Genomic DNA, 24,034 nt, shown 5'->3' on the forward strand with positions numbered 1-24,034 from the left:
AGGTTGCTCTTCCCTCCCTGTGGGCTTCCCATCCCCCTGTATATAAATGGGGTCCCATTGTTTTGATTCCACCATCCTTAATTTACATTGGAGACGGTAAATAATTGCCTTCTCTCCTGTCTTGGGGGGAACCTGTTTTTCCCTGTTTGGCCACAGACTTTAAAGCTTAAATATTATAAGTATCCATATTTCCTCATATAGTGTTAATACATACATTTCACAATATTAATCACCAGTGTTGTGTTAGCTTTCAGAAAAGATCTCTCGATACATTTTTATAATACAGTAATATTTGACACAGTCAGTTGATTCAATTGCTTATCACTTAAGCCCCCCACCTGTCTTTATAGAGCAGTAAACCTTTGAAATGGATTCTTCCCAGCGTTACCCCTCAAAGGAAAGTTTATTCAAGCTGTGAGGAAGGCAACATGGAGTTGGTGGTGAAGGAAGCTCCATATTCTTCCTTCCTCCGCTTTTTAAGCTTAATAGCTTTGTTTACCTAATACATAAAAATGGACCTTCATTGGCTTTGCCTGAAGACTGGGCTAGTCAGAGAATCAAATATGCATTCCTTTGTCTAAGGCAGACCTATTTACCAACTCCCCCTGACATGCTGGTTTAAACACACTTTAATAAGTCATAATTCCAGCGTATATTCGTAACTCTTAATACTCCCTGTGTACATATATTTACAAGAATATTCATGATCAGCAAGTTATTAGTTTTCAAATGATACCTCACAAGGCATATTTTGTACAGAGATTATTATAATAGTGTGTTGGGTATGAATACAGGGGAGCTTAATGTCACACTCTCATTCACACTAAATAGTCTGTAATACAGTGGTACTGTCAGCTTCTGAAACTGAATTGTTTTAAGAGGGTTAACCCAAAGCTCTAAAAGTCTATAGATATTGATCAATTATTATCCATTTTTCCCTATTCAGGAATTAGACAGCCTTCCACATTGTTTGTAATGATTCTATGGCTGCATGGGATTTCATGCTTGTCAGCTATTCTACACCTCATGACTGCACAGTCCTCCCAGTCATCAAGGATTTTATGATCCCAAAGCACAAACCTCTGTCACTTAAGGTAAATGAGAGTCTCTGTTGGCTGGAGTACTATTAGGGCTTGTATCTTCTGGAAATGAGCCCTAGAGAACAATATAGTCACACAGACATTTGACTAAGACCGACATTCTGATTAGTAGGGGGATAAGAGACACATAAACAGTAGCCAGTACCTTACATTGTATGGAAAATAATTACTGTACAAATATTCCTTTATTGTATTTATAGAGTAGACTGGCAGTACCATGATATTTGAGTATTGACCAGTAATCTTAGAAGGGCAATACATTGATCATCATGCAGTGCCACCTTAGTCTGTTCTACTTTCAACGCTTAATATTTATATTTCAATAGCCCCCAGAAGTCTCAGTTGTGATCAGGGCCCCATTGTGCCAGGCACTGTACAAACAAAGGTGGACAGAATCTCTGCCCTAAAGGGCTTACAGTCTAAAGCCCCAATCCTACAATCTGATAAATGTGGGCAGATTGCTGCTGACTTCACTAGCACTCTTAGTGGGTGTCTGTGACTCCTGGCAGGTCAGATTCCAGGATGGGGTCCTGCAAAGGTTTCTTTGAACTACATGGTTTTGGTTTTGTATTGCACCTGAGGAATTTCGTCTTTTTCCTTGACAAGTCTTCAAAGAGACTTCAAACCTGTAGCGGAATCTTGGCATTCAAGCCTATCGTGCAAAATAGTTGACTCTAAGTTCGCAGCAGCAGCAGAGAGATTTCATGAAAGTAACGCAGAGTTCAGTAACACACGGCCTCCTGCGCCCCACAGATGCCTATTCTAGTAACTCAAGGGGAATTCAAACTGTTGTGCATGTTTAGTACTCTCAGCTATCCCTTCTCCTGCACCTAGTCTGGGGCTCTGCCCAGCCATATGCATGATGGCAAGGATTCCACTCTGCATGCTTTTGAAGTGCCCTGACAGTGAGCTGTTCTCTGTATTATGGACTTGTCTGCTCCCAATATCAGGGAGAGTCCTATTCACGAGAGATTTGCCTCTTCCCGCCCCAGTTACTGTAGTAGTGAGCAATTTCTCACCCCTAGACATGGAAAACGGGCATGTCAGCCTGCCAGTTGAAGATCTTGAATCTTTAGAACACTAGATAGAACTATCCCCATCCTTAGTGTTCTTTGCTCAGGGATTGAAGCTCCTATTCCTTCACTAACATCCCCCAAGAATGGTGAGGTCCCTCCTACTGTCCTACCCACACCACAGCAGGTGGAAAGTCTCACACTTCCTGTCCACATCCCCTTGGTCACAACTTCCAGTTTCTTGCTTCTTAACAGCAAGAAACCCTACTTCCTACCTGGCCCCTCTAGAGACTCCTTGGGTTATACACATGGCATTATTCAGTGTCCTCAGGGTTAAATAGAAACAGACCCTCGGACATTAAAAAAAATCAAATAGGAAAACAATTGGCGGCACTACGTCTTCTACAGAGCTGAACCTCAGACGCGCTCACCTAGCGCAAAGCCCATTGACTTCAGTGGGAGTTGCAAGTGCTCAGTGCCTCTCAGAATCAGGCCCTAGAAAAACAGAGCTCATGTGTCTGAGGTGTGGCATGGCACTGCGTCATGCAATTTCTGTATATCAGCACAAGCTCGCTGATCTCTTGTCAAATCAGCTGGCCTGGGGCAGGACCAGTTCACGGACTCCTGCATCCACGCACACCTGCAGGTACAGGTACTGCACAGGACTTCTTAATGTGCGGAGACCCAAATTACAGCATGTTGGAAAAAACTGTATTGTAATTCAAGCCTGAGAGCAAAATGGCATTTTGTCTTGCTGAAGGGACCATAGGAAAAAGTGTTATGAAACTCTGGATAGGCCAAGTAAAATAACACCCCATAGAAATGAAGGTGTAAGGAGCTGTTTTCTTGTCTAGACACACTAGTTGTATATCATAGACTGTGTGTTAAATTTTACTAATATTTTATGCAAGGAAAAAAATCTTTCATGTCTAACTAATACTTTAATAGATGCTTTTCTGTAGAAGTTATCTGATGATTGGCTACGTGGCAATGATACACTATGCTTGCTGCATATATTAACCCTTTATATCATCATGCTAGGTTACATTTTGAGTTGTGTCACAGAGCCATCCCTTCGTATAAACACACACACTAAAACCTTCTAAAGATCTTAAAGACTCCAAAGGACACCAGCACTTTAAAACTGGCATTTAACTTTCTTGAAGGTCGTAAAGTTGTTACAATTTTGCATTGGGTGAAAGAGCTTTTTGGTTGATGAAATGCAAGCTGTTAAAACAGGCAATTATACTTCTGAGTGAAAAAGGAAAAACGTGCAAGTTTTTAAAACCATGATCCCTTGATATGATGAAAGAATGATATGATGGCAGAACGTTATAGCAGGCAAGGAAGGTCTGATTCATTGCTTTGTTACATTAAGTTTATACTAACTACTGTAGAGTTACACTGCGGTAATCAAGTCATGAATCAGGTATGGAGTGCTCAGCATAACACACTTAATTTACCTGCCATTGCCTTATAGATGGGGTTTGCTGAGCTGCCTGAGGGAGTTTGGCATGCAATTTCCATTTGAAGCCAATGGAATCTGGGCATCTATTTCCTTTAGGTTCCTTTGAAAATCCCAGCACATACAAATACAACAGTGGCCATCATTAAAAAATGGATCCTTATTACTACCTCGTGGAGCACTGTGTGTGCGGTATCTGCCATTCTAAATATACGGAATGGCACCAATATTGCAATATAGGTAAATACTGTAGTAAGGGCAAGAATCCACATTACCTTCCGCTAGACAAATAAGCTCAGTGATCAGTCAGAATCACCACCTCTGAATGGAGTCATTTATTTCACAGAAAAACTTCAGGATGAGTGAAATTGCCATCTGGACGTGGCAGAGCCTTGAAAGAAGTTGGGACTTTCATTCTCCTTCACTATCCCCCAGTTCATTAGTGGGTAAAATATACCACTGTGCAGAGGGTCAGCACCATGTATAGTCCTCTTTAGCGCTCACACTAGTGCTTGAGTGGGACTGAAGCGGTGTGTAGGCCTTGTCCTGCCCCTTGGCATGGGGGTACATTTCACTCTTTTAGCTGACTCCATTTTATTGGTGAAATACATTTGCTTAGAAATAACATGTAGTAGCAGTTTCTTGGTTGGTGGTGTAATGCTTTTTTATAGATCTTTTCTAAAAATAATACGGTGACATTTCAGCACATTCACTGCCTTCACTGAAAAAATGATCTTGCTTTGTGTATAGCAGTTAAAAAAACATACTAAGAGCGCCCACAAGAGGCAAAACTGTGTATTTGTAGTTTGGCTTTATACTGTAATACAGAATCGCCAGGTAATGTAGTCATAAAGGGACTCCTTCACTCCTGTCCGCTCTTCACATATAGTAAGTGCATTCATCTTAACAAGGGGAGAGCTGGGTGTCTCCCAACACTTCCTCAGGATGAAGCCTGGTAATACTAGTGAGTAACAGGAAGTAACCAGACACAAGTCTTGAAAAAGATTAAAATTGCTTAGTGATGGGGATGCGTGGTCAAAGGCAGAATGTCCTAACCAATGTAATTTCAGACAGCTCAGAATACAAGAGCAAATCTTCCAAACTGGATTCTTCTATCACTTCAGTATAAAAACTCAGACCCAGGGCACCATAAGAGATCTTCACTGTTAGCAAAGGTGGTGCACATCCCCATAATAATAAATAATAATAAACCACTGGTAAAGCTTGCACCTGCAAATTGTTCCCAGTGGCCAGACTCCTGCATCCACTGAGCCCCATTTAATTCAGTGGAGCTCCTTGAAGGATCAGGGTCTTCAGGTGTTACTGAAGAGTCATCTTTCTGGGAACCCTGCAGCCTGGACTTGCACGTCTCCTGTGCTAAGAGGAGTCACCCTGGTATTTAAAGCACTCTCCCGCTGATTCCTTGGACATAAAAATACTGCACTAGGGCTCTTGGCTTTCCTGGTGTGAGCCAGACAGTCCTGAGGAGCACCCAAGAGTTACATAAATAACCTTTTGGGTCAATGCCATTGCTACAGAAAGAATTGGATCCATGATCTTTCCACCAGCATTGATGTGCCAAATATCCATTTCTCACAGGACTGACTTCCCCAGCCTGTAGCTGTATTGCCTGTTTGAGTGCAATCTCACTAAAATCATTCTCGGTTTATACCAGTACCAGCAGGGAGGACAGTCGTCCCCTTAAATGGGGGCCCGATTCATCTCCCATTAAAGTCAATGGCAAAGCTCTTACTGACTGCAGTGACAATTGGGTTAGGCCCTTAGTGCAGCTCTGGGTACAGACACAGCCAGCTCACCTAGGGCGTGAGGTGCATTCTTCAAAGCACCATGAGGAGTTTGCCTGAGCCACTCCCTTCCCTCTTGTGTTTTGTTGGCTGTAGGTGGAGGTTATTGAGCCCAGGGGATGTTTAGCTCCCTGCCTGGGTTCCAGCAGGACGCTTAGGGTACGGCTACACGGCAAAAAAACAAAACCCAAACCCGTGGCAGAGAAACTCAGAGCCTGGCTCAACTGACTCAAGCTCACAGAGCTTGTGCTACAGGGCGAAGGAGAGCAGGGTGAGCAGTCCGGCTCAGGCCGGAGCCTGGGCTCCGAGACTCTCCCCCCTCGCTGGGCTTCAGAGCCTGGGCTACAGCTTGAGCCCAATGGTCTTCACTGCTATTTTTAGCCCCATAGTGCAAACCTGAGTCAGCTGACCCTGGCCCTGAGACTCGCTGCTGTGGGCCTTTCTTTGCAGTGTAGACATAAGCGTACACCAAGGTGCTAGATGATGGATGGCTAACTCCTAAGCATGGGGTAGTCTGTTATTTTTTGTCAAGGTCCAAATTTCTTGGTTGAGATATAGTCAAGGTCCACACGCCAGAGAAACGTTTTCCACACCACAATAACAATGATAAGTCAATAAAAAGCTGTTAGGGTCCATTCAAAAGCATCTGATGATCTGGATTTGGTCTGCCTATTGACTACCCGTCCTAGGCTGTCTTCGCTGCAGGCTCTGAAATAGACTAATTCACGACGTGGGAATGTTTAGCATCTGGCTAAGCCTTTGCCTATATTTCTCCACAACTAGGGTGACCAAACAGCAAGTGTGAAAAATCGGGACACGGGGTGGGGGGTAATAGGAGCCTATATAAGAAAAAGACCCCAAAATCGAGACTGTCCCTATAAAATCGGGACATCTGGTCACCCTATCCACAGTAGTCCAGTGTTCTTTCTTCCCGTGTAGAGTGCTTGGATATTCTAGGTCTCTTGTCGCTTAAACACATGCATTTGGAAAGAGGTCAGTCTCTCACTCTGTTTAATCTACACAGAGGCACTATTCAAACCACTATGTATATATTGCTACTGTAGGGGCTACTTTCTAGGCTTCTTATTAGAAGCTCATCTGTCAGCCCTGCTATCTACAATGACAGCTCTATGGCCCTGGTTCAACAAAGCACTTAAGCAGATGCTTAACTTTAACCATAGGAGTAATCCCATCCTTATTCATCCAAGCACTAAGCACATGCTAAAGTGCTTTGCTGAACAGAGACAGAATTAATCATGTGCTAGAGTGCTTTGCTGGTTTGGGGCCTCAATTATACTGTCCATTGAAGTTATCTGACTCCCAGAGGGAGGGAAGGTTAGGATATATAGCCCATGCATGGAACAGAACGTCAGGCTTCTGCTGATTTGGAATCAAAGCATTTCATATTCTTGCAGTTTTGATCTCAGGTTTCTCCCTTTTTACAAGCTGATATTCATTGGGTTTGTAACCACTGAATGCTAGAGAATTTTGTTTACAGTGTGTATCATGATTGAAATCTTGATCCACAGCAACATATTTAAAAATAATGAAATAAAATTGTCTATAATTTGATTCAGGAGTCAAAAGCCCTCTCTATTTGCTAAGTGTAATGATGGTGCAAAGCCAGACTGTTTGCTCCAAAAGGTGGCATAGTGTTTGGGACCTGACTCAGGTACCTTGAATGAGACAGCAAGTTATTGTACTGATAAACTCTACAAAGCTTTTGCTAGATTTACTTAATTATATATTTTCTCCACGAGTTTCTATGATGGAATGTTTTTTAATGTTCATTTTACAAATTTTTACCCTGAAAAGCCCACCTTTTGTTACACATGAGTAGCATTGGGGGGGAATAGTCATTATGGCTAATACAACTTTTGTAATGTTATTACATTTTCAAAATTGAGAGGTAACAAATATGGACTTTTCCAGCATCACTGGAGTCTAAACTCACACTGCAGTGTGTGCCACTGTGGAATTTCAATCAGTGCTAATCTACCAGTCAAAACCTTGGAAACACAGAAAAGTTGGTAATGGGGTCAAATTGACATCGCTTTGAGAGGGTTTGCCCTGTATGTGCATTCCACATGAAACTTGGCATTGTGTTCACGTGTGTATGCACACACATCTATATCAATGTATATATAAATACATACACATATATATATGTGGCTATATGTGTATACAGTATAAAACCATGGCTATGTTGTCAAATATTACATAACAGAAAAAGGACTAGACAATTTTTTGTTTTAAATATTTTAAAGTGTGAACTATTTTTGAGATTATTTTTCTGTATATATATGAAGATGTTTTTAGGACCTAACTTAAGTGCATAAAAAGGTGTAGTAGAAATACGTTAAACTAGCATAGTAATTAGAAGAGGTCCTGCTGAGATTGCAACTTAATTCCTTGCACTTTTTTAAAGCTGTAAAATACGTATTTAGTATTAAATTCTAGGACCTCAAAACATCAAGCAAGTAAAAGGGAATTGTTACGTGACCAGTGATCTGATGATACTAACAGCCAGCAGTTCTTGAAGATGGTAATAGGCACAGATGAGCATGGTAGCAGCATATGCAAGAGAAGAAATATGGTCAGAGCCTAAGAAAATAGATTGGAAACTAAAGGGTTGTTTTTCCCAGAGATCTGTGGTCAGTCTGCACTACAAAATCTAAAGGATTTGAGCTGCAGCCTTAGCTCCCCTTAAGTCTGATCACCACTTATTAATCAAAAATTGTCCAGGGAAGCTCTTCTGTATTCGGTGTCACAGATCCAGCATGGCTGGTGTAGAAAGCACTATTACCACCCTCTTTTTTTGTAGCAGTTTGGCCACGGGCTTGTTGCAAATTTCCCAAGTACAGTAACTCCTCACTTAAAGTTGTCCCGGTTAACATTGTTTCGTTGCTGATCAATTAGGGAACATGCTCGTTTAAAGTTGTGCAATGCTCCCTTCTAATGTTGTTTGGCAGCCGCCTGCTTTGTCCACTGCTTGCAGGAAGAGCAGCCCGTTGGAGCTAGCTGGTGGGGGCTTGGAACCAGGGTGGACCGGCAGCCCCCATCAGCTCCCCGCTCCCCTAAGTTCCCTGTGCAGCAGCCGCCCAGCAGGCTATCAATTGTCAGGCAGCTCAGCTTCTCCCTCCCCCCACTGCTGTGTGCTGCTCCTGCCCTCTGCCTTGGAGCTGCTCCCCGAGACTCCTGCTTGCTGTGCAGTGGGGGGGGGGGCTGTTAGGGGGAGTAGAGAGGGGCTAAGGTCAAGGTGTCCCCCTCCCCCTGTTCCTTTACCCCGCTTACCCCATCTCCATAGAGCAGGGGCGGACACAACAGGGCTCAGGACGGAGGGAGCTTGCTGGCAGCTGCTGCTGTCTCAACTTGCTGATCTACTTAACAAGGCAGTGTACTTGGAGTGGGGTCAGCATACTTAAAGGGGCAATGCACATCTCTCTCTCTCTCACACACACACACACGGTGTGTGTCTCTATATGCCATGCTGTCTCCCCATCCTCCATTCCTGCTGCTTTGTAGAGTGTGAGGCTACATTAACAACAATGTGTTAACTCTTGAGGGCTCAGCCAAGTGCTAGTTCATCATTTAGCAGTAAGGCATTCCCTGGGAAATATCCCACCCACTGATTTCACCACCTCAACCAAGCTTCACAATCATCATCACTGTGTACCAGTATTCAATTGTTTGTTTAAAACTTATACTGTGTGTGTGTATATATATATATATAGAGAGAGAGAGAGAGAGAGAGAGAGTTTTTTGTCTGGTGAAAAAAATTTCCCTGGAACCTAACCCCCCCCCCCCATTTACATTAATTCTTAGGGGGAAATTGGATTTGCTTAACATCATTTTGCTTAAAGTCGCATTTTTCAGGAACATAACTACAGCGTTAAGTGAGGAGTTACTGTAATGACTAGCCACTGCAGCTGGCTTTTTAATCTGCTGTTCATTTGCTTTCACTTCAGTCATTTTAGTGCTGGTGAAAGATGTTTAATCAAAGTATTTTAACCCTTTCTTATGCTTGGTCCATGTTTTTTGCTGCTACTTTGGGCTTTTCTAGCTGACGAGTTGGTGCGCAGCAAGCTGGGGTGTAAAACTACAGCACACTAACATGCTGTGCGCCAACTGTCCATGCGGAGCATGCTAGTGCACACTACAGCTTTCTTATGTGCTTTGACTGAATCCCCTTTTGGTAGCAGCTGAGGACTCGGTCAGTGCAGTTGTGGCCATCTAGGCAGGACTCATGGGATGCTATCACTAGGTTTCCACCATGAATAGAGTTTTGTTTCCTGAATCAGGCTGAGGTGCTGGTGTTTTCAGAACAACCCCCCAGCAGTCTCATTGTGTGGTGCAGAGCACCAGCCGTGACATGTACTCTTGTGCTGAAGCCCATACACCACTGGCATCCAGTTTCAGTGGGGCATAAACCTGTCCTAACTCACTGCATATGGATGCATTGGCTTCCTTATTTTATTAATTGATGAAATTACAGGCCGATCCTCTCTTACCTTGAAAAAAATGCATCTTCTCATGAGGCCTATTTGCCCACTAGGAAGACAGGTTTTGGTTGAATGTGAGGTAATTTGCTGTCATTTTCCTACCTGGGATACTATTTAAAGATCTCAAAGTTTTCCATAAGCATTTTGAATGGAAATACAATAGAAGAGAAACTACAGTGCATCATAAATGTTAAAGTTCTTCCCCAACTAGTTTACAGTTCCCAAAAGGATTAGATGCTTTTTAGAATGCGAATTTGTGATTAATAGGTTTTGCAGAATACCCTATTCCTTTCTTCATTTAACTGGAAAAGGAATTTAGCTCTAAAACCTTTACAGACTTTATCAGGGGGACTTTTTACTTAAGTGTTGGTAGGTTAATGAAAAAGGCAATCCATAGTATTTTTTCCAATGTTAATACATAAAATAGGGAACACCCTCTTGCTGATTGTGTGGTTACTTATGGCCAAGTAGTGGTATCCTTTAGTTTCCTTTAAAAAGAAGTATTGTACTGTATGTAGTGTTCATAAGAGCCTACAAATTCCTAAGGCATTATAAAATCCTTGTGCTACATGTATTTGTCTGAGATCTGGGTAAACAGGGAAAACCATTTTCTTTTCAGAAAAATACACTTGTACTGTTAATTTAGATATCTGTTCTTCACTATCCATTCCATGCTTTTTTTCAACTGGTCATCATAGGTAACAATGGAAAATAATTAGACAACACTGTTTCTTTATATTATGAAACCCTCTCAAACATGCTGGGATGAATATTTTTGAATCTGCTGTTTCCTTTGTTCCTCTTGGTTAAGTTATTCCATTTATGAACTAGGTCAAAGAAAAGCTTTTAGTATTCCTTTTGTACAAATTACACCCACTTCCACTGCTGAATTCAGTGAGATTAACACTGCAAATAAGATTCTATTCTTGTTTTGTTTGACAGATTAGACTGTACTTATGTACGTGAAATTATGCAAGAATAAACCTAATTTTTTTTTTAACAATGAATTGTGTATGATGTCAAATATGTAGAAAAGCTTGAATCTTCAATGAAATATTTTTGGTTAAAGGTTTACACCATAGTAATATGCAAGGAAATAAAAATACAATTTTTTTACTAAGGTTTGGCACATATAGCACACTTCATTCAAGGCTTTCATATCTATAAATAAAGTGTCCCAGCACCTCTGGGAAATAGGTATTTTGTTCCCATTTTACAGATGTGGAAATTGACAGATATTGCAAGTTCAAGCCACACAAACAGTGGAAGTGCTAATAGGATCCCTATTCCTCGGTTTACTCCTAAATTACACTTCAATGTAGGGTTGAGACCCCAGTTAGCATTTTAATTCAGCTGCAGGATTTAGTGTGCTGCTGTACTGATTTTCTTTTCTTTTTCCTGTAACATTGGGGGCCTTACTTTATCCTAATAGGTAGACATGGCTGGTTCTGGATTTCTCAGTGGCACTCACTGGAGAGAAAAAGGAGCTCCCTCAGCCTGCAGTTGAGTGTGTTGTCTCCTCCCCTTTTTTGTTGTTTTTTGGGGGGAAGGGGGGGGGGGGAGAAGCGCCTAGGTAAAGAACTCCTGCCACTCAAGAAGTGCAGCAGTTTCAGCAGGGTGTCCTGCTTCTAATAGAACTCAATCCTCTCCTTCCACCCACTCCAAATATTACTAAACCATTTAATTTCCACTTGTCCTTTTATTTAAATAGGAAAAAAGGAGAGTGGCTCTGGTTGTTTGTACAATGGGCTATAGTAAGAATTAGCACATCTGAGAACAGTATTGCCAATTCCATGTCTTCTCTCAGCAGCATCAGTCAGGTGCACCCAATAGTAGATATCTTAAATAGGTGATCTCACAACTGAGGTAAGTATATTTAAAATCTGTTTCCAAAACCATTGAAGGTGACTTATATAAAAAAAAAATCATGATTTTTAAAGGGTAAACCTATTTAAAAAAAAATTGAAAGCTGAGGAGAATGATGTCCAAAGAAATGCATATTTCATTACAATGCAGCTTTACGATTAGCCATTTGCTTTTAATTTTTTATCTTGCTTTTGAATATTTTAAGAGATACTTTAAATGGGAAGTCTCAGTAAATGGATCAACTGAGATTTTTAGACAATTGTAATTCAGTAGTTTAACAGACGTGTACAACAAAATTATATATTTGATAGCTGTTTCAGCCAAAACTCATCCACCTAAGTTTATATACTTGGCTGTTGGGCAAACTCATTGATAACGGGTCATTGTTTAACATTCCATTAGCTTCATGACAAAATGTCTGTTTTCAACTAATGGCAGTTTAAGCATTACACTGTTCCTGTCTTTGAAAACAGACTGATTCATACAACAGCAAACGTAATCTGTTGGCATTTATAGAGCACTTATCCTTGTAGTGCCCTATATGAACACTGTTCCTGGATTAAAAGACAGGAACAATAACTAATGTAGTGCAACTCCGTTTGACCAATTTGTCTACTTTTACAGAAAACGTTCTCCATTGCCTTCAGAGTTATAGCTAAATTCAGGCCAAGCCCATTTTCCAAACCAAGAGTTACAGGGTGGCTAAATAGGGCTCTAATTGAAGCTCTTAACTTAACTTTGGAGAGGTTACTGCAGCTAATGCTGCATTTTAGAGTTAATCACCTTACTCTAAATAAACATTACAGCCTATTGAAGGAGAAATATTTTATTGTTTCCATATAATAGATTGACAGGTTTCACTGTGAAAAACAGATGGATAAGATGTTACACGGTATCTCTCATGATTTGGGTCAGTTTCTGAATCTTGGATTTTGTTGACATGTCAGCATACTTATCCCCAATGCTGACAATCATTCCACCCAGGATTGATGGATCATTCTAGGAAGAAGAAAAAGTTACACATATCTATTAAATGAAAATCCAGTGGCCAAATATTCAATTGTCAATCTTTTCTATGCAGTAAAGAAAAAGCTTTGTCTAATTAATAGTAATCTTGTTCTTGCAGTTACCATGATGCAAGTGTAGTAGTTATTAAAAATGCCACTGCATTTATAATCAAAAGCAGAATTTAATATGTATATCAAATTTTACTAGACCAAGAAAAACTAAAATGCATAAAAAATATTTACAATAGATCTTTCAATGGAGTCTGTACCCCAGATCTGCCTGTTGGTTACAGAAATTGCTTCACTTTATGGAATTTATTCACAAGCCATTAGTCCTTACCTTGGTCTCTAATTTCAAGACTTCTCCTTTAGCCAAGAAGCCACCCAAAGCTGTTTTTAATTCAGTGAGGCTGGCCTGATCCAAGGGCTGGGGAAGGGGGGGGAGAGGAGAGAGAGAGAGAGAGAGAGAATTAAAAAAAATCAAAATCAAAACTACAGAAAATGAAGGGCTGTATTTAAATATCCAGTGTGCAAAAGATACCTGAATTTTCTATTCCCAAGCTTAACACACAAGCTGGAGGAGGGGCTAAAGCAAGAAAGAGCTATGAGCGACACTTTTGGGTAATAAACAGTGAACATGGGAGAGCATAAAAAGTAGCATTTGTTTGATGTGCCTTGGACCGGTTAGTTTTAGTTCTCCTTAATTACATGAATAGATGTTATATCATTTAGGAATATGTCAAAAGCAACAATTTGATGTTAATATCTTACTGAAGCAAATAGCAGGAGTGCATGCTTTTGCCAACACTTCATTTTGACGGAGACTGTTTTTGATCAGCAAGACAGCTGTGCCTAGGTTATACAGGGAAAGTTTATTTTCTGCTGCAAACATGTACTAAAGATTGAAGATAGGAAAGATGGTTAAATTACTGAACTGGGACTCTACTCTCCGGATTGCAATTCTCAGCTTTGCCACAGGCTTCCTGTATGACCTTGGGCAGTCACCTCAGTTCCCCATCTATAAAATGGAGGATACTTTCCTACCTCACAGGGATACAGAAAGGATACAGTCAGGAATGTTTAAGGCATTCAGCTACTATGGAGATGGGGACCATACTGAAATCAGAGCAGATTTTGCAGAGAACATCAACAGTTATAGATTCTAGCTGTTTTGCTGGTAAGTTATTTATTTTTTTCAATTGTGACCTCAGTGTCTTTAAAAGCCATAAAAGAGCAGGTATGGGCACAAGAGTGGTAATTTTAGCCACAGAAACTTAGTGCATAGACAAGAACTTGTGCACCCAAAAACACATGCAAGCCTTTTCACATGTCCAGTAAGTCATTAACTAAGCTGTTCTTTTGGCTCACAAAAATGCTAATGTCTGAAGTTGTGGATAGAGAGAGCTCGGTGTGCTTTGTGAACAAGAAATGGAAGCGTTGAATTATTTAGCCTGGCAAGGAAGTTAATTATAGCCCAGTCCTAGGTTTTCGGAGACTTACTAGGAAAAGTCATTGGCTGGCAACCTAGGAGGAACCAAAACTCTGACAAGATTAGAAGTATTTAGTTACTGCCCACAGATGAGCTAGTGACCTGTAGGTAAAAATGCAAGATCCACTGGTTCTCCAACCTGAGGCTCAAAACTTGAACAGCCTCCCACTTCCATTTCCCACAGACTAAGAGCAAAAGGAGCAGGTTTTCCTACCATTTCTGAGAAATTCCTCCTGTGGTTTTCCTCAACCATTTGTCCCCAATACTGCTCATGGTTAATTATGTAAGCACTGGGAAATAACCAGAGGTGAAAGTAAGCCGGTATGCCCCGGTACGGCATACCAGGGCAGCCCGGCTTCCCCAAGCAGCAATTTAAAGGTCCTCGGCTGGAGCCCCAGGCGCTTTAAACTGCCACCAGAGCCCCACTGCTGGAGCCCTAGGGTAGCAGCGGGGCTCTGGGGGCTATTTAAAGGACCAGGGTTCCCACTGCCTCTACTGCACTGGGCCCTTTAAATAGCCACTGGAGCCCCACCGCCACTACCCCCGGGGCTCCGGGGGCTATTTAAAGGGTCAGGGCAGTAGAAGCAGGTGGGTCCTGGACCCTTTAAATAGCCCCCAGAGCCCTGGAGTAGCGGTGGGGCTCCGGGGGCTTTTTAAAGGGCCTGGGGCTCCTGTTGCCTCTCTGCCCCCGGCCCTTTAAATAGCCCCCAGAGCCCTGGGGTAGCAGCGGCCAAGCCCTGGACCCTTTAAACTGCTGCTGGAGCCCCCGGCTACTGCTATCCCAGCAGGGGAGGGCACTTACTGGTACAGGGCAGGCCGGGGCAGGCTCTGACCCCCTCATCCCCACCCCTTCCGGGTGCCAGAGCCAGCCCCAACCCAGCCCCGTACCACTAAGTCCCTATTTCTACTTTCACCCCTGGAAACAACTGAAGTCAGTTAAGGAAAAAAGTCCACAACTGTTTTGTTTTCTGGTCAATGGTTGCTGGGGATCTGAAAGACTGTGTATAAGTAACTTTCATTCAGGTATCGTGGTGAACATGCAGTGCTGTTCATTTCTCAAGCACAGCCAAGCTCAACCTGTTCATGCTGCCTAGAGCAATTAAGCAAAAAAATTTGCAGCCCCCACCAATTAAGCCCAATCCTGCAGTTCTTATTTTTCTAACTTACATTAGCAGTGGTGATTGAGCAGAGCACTTCTCCACGGTGTGCACTCATGATCTTTCCAAAAGCAGAAATTACACCAGGAGTCTGTTGCAAGCGACCATTTTCAGCAAGCACTCCTGAAAAAAAGACGTTGCAATGTTTAAAACAAGCTACGCATGAAAAATATATTCAATACAAACTGAGTTAAGAATGCAAAAGAGCAAACCACAGCAAATACCAAAATGCTTCAATAGTTTCATTTTACCTAGACACTTAAGAAATTAAGACAATCCAAATAAGTTTGGTCATGAAAACTTAATAGTATTTGCCAGTGTAATGCTCAGAGTAGAGTTATATCAATGACTACTTACTCATAAAGTTGATAGTGATTGGAGACAATTTATCTTTTACTAAAACATCATTTATGGTTTTTTGTTTAATTACACTCTTTATATGAGGATTCACGACAACACTAAACAATTTGGGGTCCTTCAGAAGTGTCTAAAAAAGATAAAACATAGGTAACATGATCACCAATAGAAAACCTGGTACATCCATTTTTACACACATCCTTGGAAGATGCACAGGTTTAAATCAACTAAATGAAGAGGAACATGGAAAGTTTCAAAGCAGAGTAGAAACTTCTACAAACTTCTAATAAAAAGCTTCTAATAAATCTTTCCTGACTTACTGAGCTGGATATACAAGGAGAAAATCCCCCATGCCCAAAGCATAAGAGTCTGATGAAAAATCCCAGGATAAGTCTACACTACAGAATTACTGCAATATAATTAAACTGCTCAGAGGTGTGAATAATCCACACCTCTGAGCAACGTAATTATACTGACTTAAGTGGTCCTGTAGACAGCACTATGTCGGCAGGAGAGCTTTTTCCCACCAACATAGCTACCGCCTCTTGCAGAGGTGGATTAATTATACCGATGGGAGAGCTCTCTTTCGTTAGCAGAGAGTGTCTTCATTAAAGCACTACAGCAGCACAGCTGCAGTGTTTTTAGCGTAGACCTGCCCCCAGGAACTAAAAAGCTAGGAAGTGAAGATAACCAGAATATGCAAGTGTGAAAGTGACAAGTGTAGATTTAACAAACACACACCACAAAGGCTATATCTACACAGCCCCACAGTGCAGACAACGGGGGTGTGAATTATAGATCACACCTAAATGTTGTGCTCTAGCAGTATGGACATTGCTGGCACAAGCTAAAAAGGTATTTAGTTTGCATTAACGTAATCCTTTTTCAAACAGGACTCTTCACATTTTCTATTGGGTCAATATTGAGAACTAGACCAGAAAAGCAACAGCATGTGTTTAATACTAATCATATATTCTATATAAAAATGATGTTTTTAAATTTGCAATATTTAGGATTTGCTAAAGACTGAGAAATTCCTCCTCCATAATTGAAAAGGGGGGAAAACGGTATAAGAAAAACCATTTCCACAACATTTAATGTATAGCTTAATTTTAAATTGTTTAGAGAAGTAACTGTACAAGACCTACTTACCAATACTCGACTAAGCTCCTTTTCTACCTGGTCCAGTTTCTTCTGCTTAGAAGCAGCAGAGTAGAGAGCAGTAGCATAGCGACCTTCCAGTCCATAAACCTGGATTGGAGGCTTGAAAAACGGAAGAGTCAAATTAGTGACTCCTAATGCTTGAGACAGTTACTAACTCAGAGCAGGTTTAACATCAGGAGATGCATGACTTTCTTCGTGAAAAACAACCTACCCTTAAAGGTTTTGACCTACCACAAATGAAGTGAAAAATAAGAGCTTTTAGAAGCCCGCTGTTGTCTAGTTGCATTTTTTGAAAGGGGGGGAGGGGAGAAGGGGTATTCATGGGATAGGTGATATGAATGGCTTAGCTCCCTGTGCTTTTTGGATGACATTACACAAAAGGCCATGGAGGGCTGCACTCACTCTCTGGGGTTAGGCCCCCTGGCCCCACTGCCTCCTGGAACCATACCTCTGAGCCTTCTTTCTGTCAGCCCCCCTGGGAGTCCACTCACACTGGACCCACGAGGCCGCCACACCCAGAGGGAGCAATGCCACCCCACGGTGACGCTCAGCGTAAAATAGAAGGGTTTACTGTACATCTGAACACAGCACAGGCAGTTCTCAGGGCCCCCAAGCCTAGAAAGTCTCAGCACTGTGCAATCAGGTGGCTCAGGCTGCTCTTTGACCCCAGTCCAGAAGTGACCTCCTTCCAGCAAACCACCCTGTATCACCTTCCCAACAGCCCCTCCTCCATCCTCCTCCTTCGGTCCAAGCAAACAGAACACCTGGGCCCTCTCTCTTCAGTCCTTTGTTCCCGTTGGCCAGAACCGGCTGCCTTTCTGCCCAATTTTAGTGGAAGGGCCAACTAAACTCCCATCAAAGTCAAGAGGAGTTTGATTGGGTTCCACAACATATAATTAGCAGCTGTCACACACTATGCCACTGTGCTAAACCAGGATTTTCAAGAGAGACTAGTAATTTTGGGTGCCCGTCTTGAAACACCTTGAAGGGGCTTGATACTCAGAAAGTAGTGAATACCCACTATCAGAGTTCGGGCCTGTTAAGCCAATCACAAAAAAAACCCTAGTCACTTGAAAAAAAATCTTGACACCTGTAGATAAAGTATTTAACTCCATTTTCTCAATAACTCTTTGGGATGCCTTTGGTATAATCATCAAGTTTAACTTCCCATTGAGCTTCTCATATTTAAAACTGTATGAATTAGTTACAGTGTTTAAAAGGTTGCAGCAGTCTTGTTTTCACTCAAATCATTTTAAGCAGGAAGCCCTTGTAAAGAGCTTTTACCACCTTTAAAAGGAATTCCTGTTTTGATAGAAGAGATTTACTTCTACTACTGCTGCTACACTGGAAGCTACGGAGACACAGAGAAGCTGTCCTGGTACTGGACAGACCCCATAGGATTAAGGAGGCAGCACGATCTACACTGAGATAAAGGATCTATTGTCATACCCCATGGCAAAGAACAGGGCAGTTGAAATTCATGCAAACTAACTGTACAAGTAATGGACAAAAATGAATAGCTAAGAATTGGCAAGTGGTAGGATACTTCAGGCATACTCCCACATATCAGAACTATAAGAGGAACAAAAATAACCAGCTTGAGAATAACACATTAGCATCACTGAGGTCTGGTCTACACTAAGGGGGGGGAGGTCTATGTAAGATATGCAACTTCAGCTATCGGAATACTGTAGCTGAAGTTGACATATCTTATTCCGACTTACCTCCCGTCCTCATGGCACGGGATCGACAGCCACAGCTCCCCTGTGGACTCCACTACCGCCGATCGCTCCGGTGGAGTTCCGCAGTCGACGGGGAGCGCATTCGGGGATCGATATATTGCGTCTTAACGGGACGCGATATATCAATCCCCAATAAATCGATCGCTACCTGCCGATATAGTGGGTAGTCTGGACATACTCTGAGTAACCTATAGGCATTCCAATTAAATTGCATAATGCAGTAGTAATTCTAACAAGTAATCAAGGGGCTTAAATCTGTTCCATGAAAGATGTCTCAACTAACTGCAGGTAGTTTTTCAGGTAAATGAGGCAGACGCACTCTTGGGAGTCACACTCTGTGCACAGACACAGCCAATCTAGTACACACTGAACCAACAATACCGCATTTGTGCCTCCTGTGAAGCGAAGTTAAAGGGACTTGCTAGTTGAAGAAGTGATCACACCTTCCTAGGAACAGCAAAGCCCGGGCATAACAGTGTGTGACAAATACCCAACATAGGCCAGTTGAAATTGCCCCGGGAAACTCCCTGCGCGATCACACACTTGTAGCGACCCCTACCTTTACCAGCTGGGACGCGGGCCTGGCAAGGGCGGTGCTGAAGAAGCGCAGCTAGAAGAAAAGGGGGGGGGGGGGGCACATTTAATTTTCCTCAACAAGGAAGTGAGTCAGGAGGAAAAACACCCGCGAGCCGGCGTCTCACCATCGCTTGGGCCACGGGCTCGCCGGGCGACCCCCCGAGCCGCCTTCCGGGCCCGAGCGAGCCCCGCGGTCACTGCCCGGGGCAGCCGAGTCCCACCAGCCCGCCCGGGCGCCCCAGCCAGGAGAGAACCCAGGAGTCCGGGAGCCCCGGGCCCGCTCGCGGCGGGGGGAGGGGGGGAGGAGGGAGCAGCGGCCACCTGGCCCGGCCGAGGAGCCCATGGACCCCGGGGCGGTGAGACCCGGCCCCTTCCCGCTCGGGTCCCCGCGAGCCCGGCTCCGCTGTCGGTCACCTTCCCCGGGAGCCCCGCGGCCGCCGCCGCCATAGTGTCCTGCTGCTCTAGGTCAAACCGGGGCCCTTGCTCGGGGGAGGCTCTGACGCATGCGCACTACTACCCAGACCCCGCCGCGGGGCACGCTGGGAAAACGAGTCCTGGGGCCCCGCACGCTCCTGGGAATTGTAGTTTATCAGCGAGCGCCGCCGCCGCAGGGGAGGGGGGCGGAAGGGACGTAACGCAAAGCGTTGGGCGGAAATAGCGTCAGCCGTGGCACCATGAGTCAGCCCCCGAGACAGTCTCACCCCGCCAGTGCGGTGTAGAAACGTCTCCTTCAGGGAACGGTCTGCTTGGGTTGTACTGAGCGTGCGCAGAGCGACTGCCCGTCTCGTTTCCTCGCGGAAAGCCCCCGGCTTGTTCCCCGCCCCTCGTCCTTGTAGGTGCCTTGTCCGTGCCTGACTCTTGGCCAATGTACAGCATCTTTTCTGCGATGGGGCCGCCACAGCTGCACGCAGCATTCAAGGTGTGCACGTCCCATGGGTTTATATAGCGGCAACATGGTGTTTTCTGTCCAAGTCTCTGCCCCTTTCCTAATGCTGCCCAGCATTCTGTTCGCTTGTTTGACTGACGCTGCACATTGAGTGGATGATTTCAGAGAACTGTCCGCAATGGCTCCAAGATCGCTTTCTCAGTGGTAACAGCTAATTTAGACCCCATCATTGTATATGTGTAGTTGGGATTATGTTTTCCAAGGTGCATTACTTTGCATTTCTCAACATTAAATTTCATCTGCCATTTTGTTGGCCCAGTCACCCAGTTTTGAGGGATCCTTTTGTAGCTCTTCACAGTCTGCGTAGGTCTTAACTATTGTGAGTAATTTTATATCATCTGCAAATTTTGCCACTTCACTGTTTACCCCTTTTTTCATATCATTTATGAATAAGTTGAATAGGACTGGTCCCAGAACAGATCCCTGGGGGACACCACTATTTACCTCTCTCCATTTTGAAAACTGACCATTTATACCTACACTTGGTTTCCTATCTTTTAACCAGTTACCAATCCTCTTATCCCGTGGCAACTTACTTTGCGTAAGAGCCTTTGGTGAGGGACCTTGTCAAAGGCTTCCTGAAAATCTAAATACACTATATCCACTGGATCTCCTTGGTCCACATGCTTATTGACCACCTCAAAGAATTCTAGTGGATTGGTGAGGCATGTTTTCCCTTTACTAAAACCATGTTGACTCTTCCTCAACAAATTATGTTCATCTATATGTCTGAAAATATTGTTCTTTATTATAGTTTCAACCAGCTTGCCCGGTACTGAAGTCAGGCTTACAGGCCTGTAATTGCCAGGATCACCTCTGGACCCCTTTTTAAAAATTGGCGTCACATTAGCTTTCCAGTCATCTGGTACAGAAGCTGATTTAAATGATAGGTTACAGACTACAGTTAGTAGTTCTGCAATTGCACATTAGAGTTCCTTCAGAACTCTTGGGCGAATACCATCTGGTCCTGGTGACTTATTGCTGTTTAATTTATCAATTTGTTCCAAAACCTCCTCTAATGATACCTCAATATGGGACAGTTCCTCAGATCTGTCACCTAAGAAGAATGGCTCATGTTTGGGAATCTCCCTCACATCCTCAGCCGGGAAGACCAATGCAAAGAATTCATTTAGTTTCTCAGCAATGGCCTTATTGTCCTTGAGTGCTCCTTTAGCGCCTCGATCGTCCAGTGGCCCCACTGGTTGTTTAGCGAGCTTCCTGCTTCTGATATACTTAAAAAAAAAATTGCTATTAAATTTTGAGTCTTTGGCTAACTGTTCCTCAGATTCTTTTTTGGCCTTCCTAATTGTATTTTTACACTTCATTTGCCAGTGTTTATGCTCCTTTCTATTTTCCTCACTAGGATTTAACTTCCACTTTTTAAAGGATGCCTTTTTCCCTCTGACTGCTTCTTTTACTTTGTTGTTTAGCCACGGTGGCACTTTTTTGGTTCTCTTACTATGTTTTTTAATTTGGGGTATACATTTAAGTTGAGCCTCTATTATGGTGTCTTTAAAAAGTTTCCACGCAGCTTGCAGAGATTTCACTTTTGGCACTGTATCCTTTAATTTCTGTTTAACTAACCTCCTCATTTTTGTGTAGTTCCCCTTTCTGAAATTAAATGCTACAGTGTTGGGCCGCTTTGGTGTTTTTCCTGCCACAGGGATGTTAAATTTAATTATGTTATGGTCACTGTTACCAAGTGGTCCAGCTATATTCACCTCTTGGACCAGATCCTGTGCTCCACTTAAGACTAAATCAAGAATTGCTTCTCCTCTGGTGGGTTCCAGGACCAGCTGCTCCAAGAAGCAGTCATTTAAGGTGTCAAGAAACTTTATCTCTGCATCCCATCCTGAGGTGACATGTACCCAGTCAATATGGGGATAATTGAACCCCCCAATTATTATTATTGAGTTTTTTATTTTAATAGCCTCTGTAATCTCCCTAAGCATCTCACAGTCACCAACACCATCCTGGTCAGGTGTTCAGCAATATATCCCTACCACTATATTCTTATTATTAGAGCATGGAATTTCTATCCATAGAGATTCTATGGTACAGTTTGATTCATTTATGATTTTTGCTTCATTTGATTCTAAGCTTTCTTTCACATATAATGCCACTCCCCCAGCAGCACGACCTGTTCTGTCCTTCTGATATATTTTGTACTCTGGTATTACTGTATCCCATTGATTAGCCTCATTCCACTAAGTTTCTGTGATGCCTATTATATCAATATCCTCATTTAATACGAGGCACTCTAGTTCACCCATTTTATTATTTAGACTTCTAGCATTGGTATATAAGCTCTTTAAAGCTTGTCTCCTTTTAGCTGTTTGCCATTACATAATGTAATTGAATGGGACTCTTTTTTATTTGACTGTTTCTGATCAGACCCTGCCTGAATTTTATCATTTTTCATCCTCTCGTCCTCACTAGGACGTAGAGATTCTCTATTAATAGATCCTCCCGTAAGGGACGTCTGAACCATGTGCTCTTCCACATTTGTCAGCTTTCCCCCAGTCCTTAGTTTAAAAACTGCTCTACGACCTTTTTAATTTTAAGAACCAGCAATCTGCTTCCATTTTGGTTTAGGTGGAGCCCATCTTTCCTGTATAGGCTCCCCCTTTCCCAAAAGTTTCCCCAGTTCCTAATAAATCTAAACCCCTCCTCTCTACACCATCATCTGATTCACGCATTGAGACTCTGCAGTTCTACCTGTCTAACTGGTCCTGCGTGTGGAACTGGGAGCATCTCAGAGAATGCTACCATGGAGGTCCTGGACTTCAATCTCTTACCTAGCAGCCTAAATTTGGCCTCCAGGATGTCTCTCCTACCCTTCCCTATGTCATTGGTACCTACATGTACCACAACCACCGGCTCCTCCCCAGCACTACACATAAATCTATCTAGATGTCTCAAGAGTTCCGCACCCTTCGCACCAGGCAGGCAGGTCACCATGCAGTTCTCCCAGTCATCGCAAACCCAACTATCTACGTTTCTAATGATCAAATCTCCCATTACTAATACCTGTCTCTTTCTAATAGCTGGAGTTCTCTCCCCTGGAGAGATATCCTCAGTGCGAGAGGATACCACAACATCATCTGGAAGGAGGGTCCCGACTATGGGATTGTTTCCCTCTGTGCAGCGTTGCCAACCGGACAGCCAGCAGCCCGGTCAGCGGTGCTGACTGGAGCCACCAGAATCCCTTTTCAACTGGGTATTCCAGTTGAAAACTGGACACCTGGTTGCCCTAGGCTTTTGTTTCCCCTCTCATTGGACAGTATGTGTCAGCACCTGCTTCCCAGGGCTGGGGTTTTAAAGGCACAGGCAACCCAATGCCTAGACACTGCAGCTCCTCTCTATCTGCTGTAACGTACGGAGGTGCTACAGGATACTTGATTTGGTGAAATGGTTTACATATACCCCCTCAAAAACTGTGTGTCACACATTTTGAGTATCAGTTTAGATGTCTTCATAAAGTCTCATAGCAATTCACAAATTTGTCTTTGCTGAATTCCCTGAATTGCACCCCCTTCTTTGTAATCCATTTGAAACATAGTTTTGTTCCTTTTAATTGTTTACCTTTGTTATCATTGTGCAGATGCATGTCATTGTGCTACTTAATTTATATTTTAATAGCCACAGGCACTGGCTTCCTCCGGGCCCCAGGGGCGCTCAACCCCCCTGCTCTGCCCTTGACCCGCCCCAACCCGACTCCTTTCCCCAAGTCCCCACCCCCACCCCACCATGCCTCTTCCCTCCTCCGTTCCAACCCCTCCTCCAAACGTACCCTGTCCCCCTTCCTCCCAGCACCTCCTGCACACTGTGGAACAGCTGGCTGC

General features: G+C 43.2%; 1 protein-coding gene across 1 annotated transcript; it reads right to left on the bottom strand.

Annotated features, from left to right (window-relative positions):
- Positions 1 to 12,561: 12,561 nt before the first annotated feature.
- ATP5PO (ATP synthase peripheral stalk subunit OSCP) lies at positions 12,562 to 19,762 on the bottom strand. The gene is made up of 7 exons (XM_054048597.1): positions 19,658 to 19,762; positions 19,227 to 19,277; positions 16,914 to 17,024; positions 15,762 to 15,891; positions 15,415 to 15,527; positions 13,099 to 13,185; positions 12,562 to 12,750 (listed from the first exon to the last, which is right to left on the bottom strand). Exons 1-7 carry the CDS (start codon positions 19,688 to 19,690, stop codon positions 12,637 to 12,639), a joined length of 639 nt encoding a protein of 212 aa, XP_053904572.1. The 5' UTR covers positions 19,691 to 19,762; the 3' UTR covers positions 12,562 to 12,636.
- Between the last annotated feature and the right edge of the window lie 4,272 nt (positions 19,763 to 24,034).

This window comes from Malaclemys terrapin, chromosome 1, assembly GCF_027887155.1.
Source record: "Malaclemys terrapin pileata isolate rMalTer1 chromosome 1, rMalTer1.hap1, whole genome shotgun sequence".
Lineage (NCBI taxonomy): Eukaryota > Metazoa > Chordata > Testudines > Emydidae > Malaclemys > Malaclemys terrapin.

Excerpts from the sequence above, each read along its gene's own strand:
- ATP5PO (XM_054048597.1), bottom strand. The coding sequence starts at position 19,690 with ATGGCGGCGGCGGCCGCGGGGCTCCCGGGGAAG. Across the intron at positions 17,025-19,226 it reads CCGCGTCCCAGCTGGTAAAG|CCTCCAATCCAGGTTTATGG; the intron begins GTAGGGGTCGCT and ends CCGTTTTTCAAG. Across the intron at positions 13,186-15,414 it reads GCTCAATCACCACTGCTAAT|CCCTTGGATCAGGCCAGCCT; the intron begins GTAAGTTAGAAA and ends CCCCTTCCCCAG.